The sequence below is a fragment of the Varanus komodoensis genome, unplaced genomic scaffold (genome assembly GCF_004798865.1).
Source record: "Varanus komodoensis strain SLA01 unplaced genomic scaffold, ASM479886v1 scaffold10, whole genome shotgun sequence".
Classification (NCBI taxonomy): domain Eukaryota; kingdom Metazoa; phylum Chordata; class Lepidosauria; order Squamata; family Varanidae; genus Varanus; species Varanus komodoensis.
The window spans coordinates 34489782-34497673 of record NW_025335269.1 but is presented as its reverse complement, the minus strand read 5'-3'; the positions used below and the strand labels follow the sequence as shown (position 1 = coordinate 34497673).

The 7892-nt window shown below is 41.4% G+C and overlaps 1 protein-coding gene and 1 non-coding gene across 3 annotated transcripts; both read left to right on the top strand.

The window, feature by feature from the left end:
• The first annotated feature begins 327 nt into the window (after nucleotides 1–327).
• On the top strand, nucleotides 328–7684 carry RPS7 (ribosomal protein S7). 2 transcript variants are annotated; one of them, XM_044418669.1, is made up of 7 exons: nucleotides 328–388; nucleotides 1596–1677; nucleotides 2194–2265; nucleotides 3457–3600; nucleotides 3874–3938; nucleotides 5666–5816; nucleotides 7566–7684. In XM_044418669.1, exons 2-7 carry the CDS (start codon nucleotides 1603–1605, stop codon nucleotides 7641–7643), a joined length of 585 nt encoding a protein of 194 aa, XP_044274604.1. In that variant the 5' UTR covers nucleotides 328–388; nucleotides 1596–1602; the 3' UTR covers nucleotides 7644–7684. The 2 variants fall into 2 exon arrangements, with proteins under 2 accessions (XP_044274604.1, XP_044274612.1); XM_044418677.1 differs by having other exon boundaries at nucleotides 371–392.
• Nucleotides 2457–2677, top strand: LOC123017713. The gene has a single exon (XR_006413653.1). It is a non-coding gene; the product is annotated as a small nucleolar RNA SNORA73 family (small nucleolar RNA).
• Nucleotides 7685–7892: the final 208 nt, after the last annotated feature.

Sequence of the window (7892 nt, the reverse complement as noted above, 5' to 3'; positions counted from 1 at the left end):
GGCTGCTGCGACTGTTTAACAATAACCTCACTAGAAAAAAGAAGAAATTATAACCCTTTGTTGAACTATATTTTAATACAGCAGTATGCATGCATATGACTTCCAGATAACGGGCTCGTACTCTTCTCTGTGAAGGGCAAGCGCAGGTCTTTCTTCCGTATCTTCCTCAGTAGACTTTCACATTCGAAAACTGTCAGGGCGTCCTTGCCAGCAGTTCACTCCCGCCAGAGCCTCTTTAAGAAGGGCGGAAGTGCTCTTTATTTCAGGCTTCCTGGTGTGGCTTCGCGATGTGAAGTGGGAGGAGTTGCGTTCCCTTCTCTTCGCGGGACGGGAACCTGAGGTGTTCTCGCGAGAACTCTTCCTCTTCCTTAGGCCGGCGCTGATAGCGGTAGGTATGTTCGGCCTGAGCCTGGTGCGGGGCGCGGGAAGTTTTTCCATGGGGGCTTCGGTGATACTTTGTCGAGCTGGTGCGAGTCTGCCCATCTGGACCGAGTGCCCGGGGATGCGTTGGATTGGCTGTCCCCTAGTGCCCGATGGCTGCCTGGAGCAGGAAAAGAGCCGGAACCTAGTCCTGGGGCTAGTATGAAAAGGCCTTGGGAGACGGAACGATCGAGGGGGAAGGCCGGCAACCGCTCTTACTCTTTTCTGGCTGCGGGGCTCCCATGGCGTGTGTGGTTGATGCACCGTCTGTGGCAAGTGGCGCTTGTTCGGTTTCCTTAGGGTCCTTTTTCCGTCTGTGAAACCCCTCTTTGAGTTAGCAGCAGCATTAACCATTAGGCAGGACAGCCCATTGGAGCGCAGTTTTTAGGAGACGACAGAGAGCCGCTCCTCTCCCTCTCTTCTTCGACTCTTCCCAGTTGCCGTTCCCCGAGGAGCACATGGTCTGCTTCAGCATGTGTCCTGTGGAGGGAGAAGTGAAGGTAGAGGCAGGCTGCTTTGCTCAAGCCTTGAAGTTTAGTTTGAGTGAATGGCCAGCCTGGCTTACTGCAGTAGTCGAGCCCGCCACTGCTGGGCTTGTGTCTAGGAGTAGGCCTACTTAGAGTATGAATGAGATTTAAGTTAAATCATGGTGCTTAAGATTCTAAATACAGTAGTTCTTTCCAAATACTTGGGGGGTTATTAGGAAGTTTACTGCTTAACTTATGTATGAGGTGTTAGAGTTGATTTAAATACTTGTAAAGTGCGTAGTTCTGGTAATGCATAGCAGTGTAATGCTTTGCCTAAGTGTTAAAAGTGATTGCATTTTTTTCTTGGTGATTGTTCAACAACATTGTAAGGTTGAGCACTGTTTTTATATGTATGCATGTTATAAAAACACAGATTGTGTTCAGAGATGGTGTTCTATGTACTGCCAGATATTAAGCTCCTGACTGAGCTGGCTCATGTAATATTTTCTTAAAAACTTACAGTCACTTGTCTATATAGTACATCTGTTAATGACATACTTGCTATTTATTATGCATATTTAAAGCTAAAGTCAGTAGGACTGTCAGGTAATATAACTGATGCAATCTGTACAGTTTTTCTCTGTCATGGTAGGAGCCAGTTATTATTTTTAACAGTAGACTGAAATGTTTGTTTCCTTTGAAATGCAGAAAGGCCATGTTCAGTTCCAGTGCAAAGATTGTGAAGCCCAATGGCGAAAAGCCAGATGAATTTGAGTCTGGCATCTCTCAGGTATGTGCCCCTTTCAAATGGCAATATTGGCTCTATTGCTTATAATGTAAGGATTGCAATCTTTAGATTACAGTCCAGAATAATAGCACAGTATTTTAACTTTGAAGCTGTGTTGATCCTTTTAGAGCCAAGTTGACACTTGTATAATATTAAAATTGTTATAAGCAGGCTGAGTTGTGGTGCAAAGGCAGTGGTTTGGGGGCTGCAGCCATGAATGTTTTGCTATACTGTTGGAACAACATTTATACTGAAATGGGGATACTATGCTGTCAGTGTATTTGAGATGTGGTGCTAGTGATTGCTCCAGATTAGCTAGGCCAGGGAGGGCAACTTGAAACCCTTCACATACTTTGGCTGACACTTTCCATCATGCCTCAGCATATGGCTGATGGGAATTGTATGCCAAAACATTTGCCCAGATCAGACTAATCTGCCATATATGTAATGGTGACTTTTAAAACTTGCCCCTTAAAGCAGTTGAAGTAATACGTTTTTCCTTAATTTCCTTGACTGTAGGCTCTCTTGGAGCTGGAGATGAATTCTGACTTAAAGACTCAGCTGAGAGAATTGAACATCACAGCAGCAAAGGTAATTAAAACCGTGCTTCCCAATGATGCAGGTTGCAGTCAAGTTCACAAGATGCGTAGTGCATGCGTTCTTGCATGTAATATATACTGCATAGCTTTGTACAGGAGTGTTTCTTTTATAGGGGTTTCCCCCTGCAATTCTGTTGATTGCGCACGCAAGTGGAGAGTGGCATATTTTTCCTGAAACATAATCCAACATGGGCATCCAGCAAGGTGGCTCTTGCCTGGCTCTGCCCAAGTGGCATATGGGAGCGCAGCTCTACTAGGGGCTATGACGTAGAGTCCCATTCCACAATGTTGGACAGAAAGTTTTCCCCCTGTCTGAAAAGGCTGTTGGTGGAGGCGTCCTGTATATTCCTACAACTTCTCAGTATTCATGGTTACTGAGAAGACAAACCATGCAGGACACATGTAAACTAAATTACCTGTTGTGCTCAGAATAGTTACACATTTTAAATTACACTATATGGAAAATGGTGGTGTTGGTATGTTTCCACCTTGTCTGACTTACATTTCCAGGTGCACATACATAAATTAAAACATTAAGATGACAGTTGTACACACCATTATGTAGGATTATGTCACAGAGCATGGGACTTCCTTTGAGTAGACATGCATAAGATTGTGCTGCGGATATTTATCATAGTACACAGTTAATATTTTAATTACGTAGCATAATGCAATTAGAAATAGCCTCCTTCCAGAAACTAGGTAATGTTTATTTCTGCTAACCTTTGCTTGAGTCCAGCTGGATTTGATCAAAGTAAGCAAGTAGAACTAACTGAGGAACCAAGTCTGATCCTCCTGACTTGTTGGAAAAAACTCTTAAAATAATAAGAACTTTGAGCTACAAAATGCTGGCAATTTCCTCTCTTCCTTTGTCTTTGTTCCTGCCTTTGGAGGGCCACCAAAGGCACTCAGTTTCTGCACCCAGAGATAGTATCTAAATGCTTTAATTCAGTAGTTTACTGTTATTTAGTGGTTTAGCCTAGATGCAGACAAACCATATGAGAGCACATGCTTTGTGTGCAGAAAATTCAAGATTTCACCTCCAGCTAAGTGATCAGGTAGCAAGCACTAGGAAAAACTTGCCCAGTTGGGATGAGCCAGTTTCACATGTGGAAGTTCTCTCACTGCAAATTTTAGACTGCAATTTGAAACCATGTTCATCCCCAGCTCTGTTTTTGCTTAGGAAATTGAAGTGGGTGGCGGTAGAAAAGCCATCATTATATTTGTACCAGTCCCTCAGCTGAAATCTTTCCAGAAGATTCAGGTGCGGTTAGTTCGTGAGTTGGAGAAGAAATTCAGTGGAAAACATGTGGTGTTCATTGCTCAGGTAGGTAACAGCTTAATATGCATTTCTACAAAGCTGGTCTGAGGAAGCGGGATTCTGTGTTCGTAGAGGCAAAGCAATGTTTTGCCCATGAAAAGCTGCATAAGTACTGCATACACAAGTCTTGCTGAATAAGGTCCTACTTGCAGATACATATGTATTGCACAGCACCACCTGGAATTGATTTGAGGACCACAAGAAGTAAATCCAGTCTTTTGTAAAGTGCCACCTTTTCTAAATATGCTGATAATGTGTAATTCATGCTTCTTTTAACAGAGAAGAATTTTGCCAAAGCCAACAAGAAAAAGCCGCACAAAAAACAAGCAAAAACGTCCCAGGAGGTAATCGAAATTTATATGCAGTGTTTGTTAGAATGAGACAGAAGTGTTCATGTGTGTGTATGTTACAATCCTATGCAAAGCTATCCATTCTACTGGCATGGAGAAGTTCAAGAAAAGATTTTTGTTAATTGTACTAATTTTGAGTGGTTTTTACTTTATTGCCACTTGCCAAGTAGAAATCATGGACCAGACCCCATAACTCAGTGAAGGAGCACATATTTTATGTGCAGGGAGTCCAGTGTCTACAATACTAAGACTGAACCAGCCTTGGTATAAGGTGCCTCCTGTGTTTCTAAAACTGTTCAGAGATGACTTGGTTTAATGAGGCCTTTGAAGTCTAAGTCTGTGTATATGAAAAAAAAACTGGTACATTTGTTCTAAAGAACTCAAGTTTTTTGAACCATCCGTTACTGCCACCCAAAAAGCACTAGAGGCAATACCATGCTTTCAGGTTTTATTTCATTTAATTACTTCTGGCTTCTCACAGTAATGAAGATTTACCAGAGCTCTGCTATAGATAACTAAACCCAACTTAAGCAGAGGCAAAATCTATGCTGTGGATCTTTGCTACCCACTTGTTGGAGGGGATGGCATTATGGCCATGCTCTCAAGCAAGTGCTATCCAAATATTTTGGAGTAGAACTATCAGCCTTTATTGACCAGGCTGCCTATGGTTGACAGAAGTTGTAACATCTGGAGGGTGCCAGGTTGCTTGCTTTTTTTACTCTTAAGACGCACACCATCTTGGCCTAGTTTGGAAAGCACTGCAAAGTCACAATCTCTATCCTCTTTGGCAAAGCAATAAAAGTGATTGACTTATTGGAGGAGAGGTGAAGTGTTCCTATGAAATTTCTATTTGTGACAGTATGAAATTACGTTTGTCTTATTTGTCCTAAGGGCAAGGCAGAACTCTGGGCAATCTTAGCTTATCACTAATGGACTGCAGGTGTGTTCCTGTGTGACTTGGAGAGCATCCAGATTTACTGGAATTGGAAGTGCAGCAAATCAATGGAACTGGGACTCTTGGTTTATTACTCCTGACTTGTTTGGGAGTAGCAAATGAGAAGCATGATTCAGATGACATGCTAGGCTTTGGACTTCTGGTATGCTAAGCCATTCCTAACAGTGGCAATAAGCAATTCAGGAGCAAAAAGGTTCCATCCACCAAAACACTGCTTATTCATAGTAAGCCAGAATTCTATAGATTTCTGGTTTATCTATGAATGCAGACATTGGGAATAAAATCCCAAGTTTAACTTACCTGGGATTATATTTAGCTTTGTAGTGGATAAGAGGACAGTGTTTTTCTTGTCCTTCAGGCAAGGTTTGTTTATTGTGCTATATCTGTTAAGGAGCAAGATTACTTGTAGTTTCTTCCAGTTATAGCTTACTGGCACATTGTGTCTGGCTTTCTTAGTTTTGAGCACTGTAAAATAATAACTAGGTGTTTTATTAATGTATAGCTCTTCTAATGTACAGATCACCTGTGTATATGGGTTTCTGATGGGTTCGTTGCTTTCCCAAATAGAAAAATTTAAATTGTTTTTAAGTGAGAAGAGGAGCAATAGGTAGTACAATATCAATACTGAAAGAGAGGCTTTAACCTAAAGTCAGTTCTGTGAACTAGTCTTTCATTGTTTGTTAGTCTAATATTTTCTTCAATAGAAGTTAGAAAAGGCGGCATTAATAAAAATAAAAAATCCCAATTTCACACTGTTCCTATCTAGCCGTACACTTACTGCAGTGCATGATGCCATTCTTGAAGATCTGGTTTTTCCCAGTGAAATTGTGGGCAAGAGAATTCGCGTAAAACTGGATGGCAGCCGGCTCATAAAGGTCCACTTAGACAAAGCGCAACAGAACAATGTTGAACACAAGGTAAGGATCCTGGTGATGGTGGTTTGCTCAGACAAACTTTGAAGATCAGTACTGTGAAGGCCTCAAAACATCCCTTAGGCAGGCACATTTGACAGGTCATATCTAGATAAACAGTTAGCACTCGCTAGTGCCTTCTGGCTGTTGTGGTTGACCAGTGTTGACGCTGTTGAGGATCAGACCTTTGGGACTCTGGAAGAAATCCATTTTCCTTGCAACAACTATAAAATTGAATCAAGAAGGGGGAGATTTATCTGAAGGTACCATTGCTGTTTCCTGTTGATCTTATATTCCAGAGATGGGGAACCTTCTTTGCCCTGAAGCAAATCTACTTCAGGCAAGTAGGGCTGGGAGTTGTGTGCTAGCACTGCATTCCATTACACTCACAGTGGGCAAGACCATACCATTGTTGGCATGTGGTCACCCCGGTACCGCATTCACACATTTTCATACTTGTTCTCTCTAAAGTCACACATTCCCCACTACCGAACACCCTTCTTTCACAATATCCATTTGCAATTGGGCTGTGAGAAGTCCCCATTGGAAGTTTTTTAAAAATATGATTGCAGCAGGAGAGAGTTAGCTTTTGCCACACCAGGTGCTCTGCAAAGGGGTGGCGTGGATCAGGGAAAATTGCTTTCTCTGAAGATGGTAGCAGGGATTGGGGAGAAGCTTGCAGGCCCTGTTTGGTCCTCTCACTGGCTGTATTTAGCCCATAGCCTAGAGATTCCTTGTTCTACCTACTGTAGATTTGGAGAGACAGCTATTGGTATGAGGATTCGTGCAAGTAGTGGACATAGCTAGGATGCTATCATTTAAGCAGTTTTTACCTACAAAAACTAAAAGTTAGATTTCTAGAAATGCCCTAAAATGTTTTGTCCCACAGTGCTTGGGAAGGCTACATTCTGTGACTACTTATTTCTTCACTTTATTACTGTAGTCATGATTACATAACTTGTTAGCCTAGTCTTGATGCTAGACTCATCTTGATCAGTAGTGTCCATCTGATTTCAGAATAGGAGGACTGCACTGACTGCTTTGTTTCTGATTCTGAAAGTACATCTTGAATTTAAGGTTGCCTGGTTCTGACTCTGCATCTGTACCTGCTGGTCTAACTGTTTCATAAGCAGCCATTCAGGAAAAGTGGCTCAAATTTTGGGGCTGAAGTGGTCTTTCATTGCCTTCTAAAGTAGCAAGGATGAGTCCCATTTGTGATTAATTGAGTAAATCATCAGCTTGGAGCCTTTTAGATGCTTAATTGCTTAATCTATGAAACAACCTCCATTTAGTGACAGGCATGCTCCAAAAGTAGGAAGATTAATTTATCCTCCTTTGCTTTTCAGCTACCTAATTGTCAGTACATGAATGTTGTTACTGTTGGTGGATGCATTCCAAAAACATGACAAAGCTGTTTCCAGTCACTAATAGAAGCATTAGAATTCAAATGGCAAACTTTGACACTAGTTGGTCATAACTTTGGTCCAAGTGTAAACTACTGTGCCTCCATAAAAGTGTGGTGACACACGGTATCATTTTGTGGCATTAATCTGAGTGTTCATTTTCAGTTCAGAAAGCTTATTTGCCAAACTCCTTTATATTCCTATTCTTTCAGAGTTAGCAAACAATTCTAAGAAACAAACAATGTAGGGCATAGTCCTAAATGTTAGTGTAGAAAACAAGAAGAACTTGATGTCTTGTAGAAAATTATAGTTCCATATAGCAGTTGCTAACTTCTGTTACTTTTCTTTGCAGGTAGAAACATTTTCTGGTGTCTACAAGAAACTCACAGGCAAAGACGTTGTTTTTGAGTTTCCAGAGTTTCAGCTGTAAAGTGCAAAAAATGACTGAATAAACAGTTAATTGTTCATATATCTTAAAAGTAATGTCTCTTTTTTTAAACTAAAACACCTTGAGGGTTGATAGCTGGAGAAAGGTTGCAGTTTACAGTTGTCCAAGGTAGGTAACTGAAAACTCAGGCAGGCTTTTACTTCTGTGGTTGTCAATTACCATGGGAGAAAATGTTCTGAGCATGTAGCAGTTCTTTCCCCTTGATTGATGGAGAATCTAAAAGAACATTAC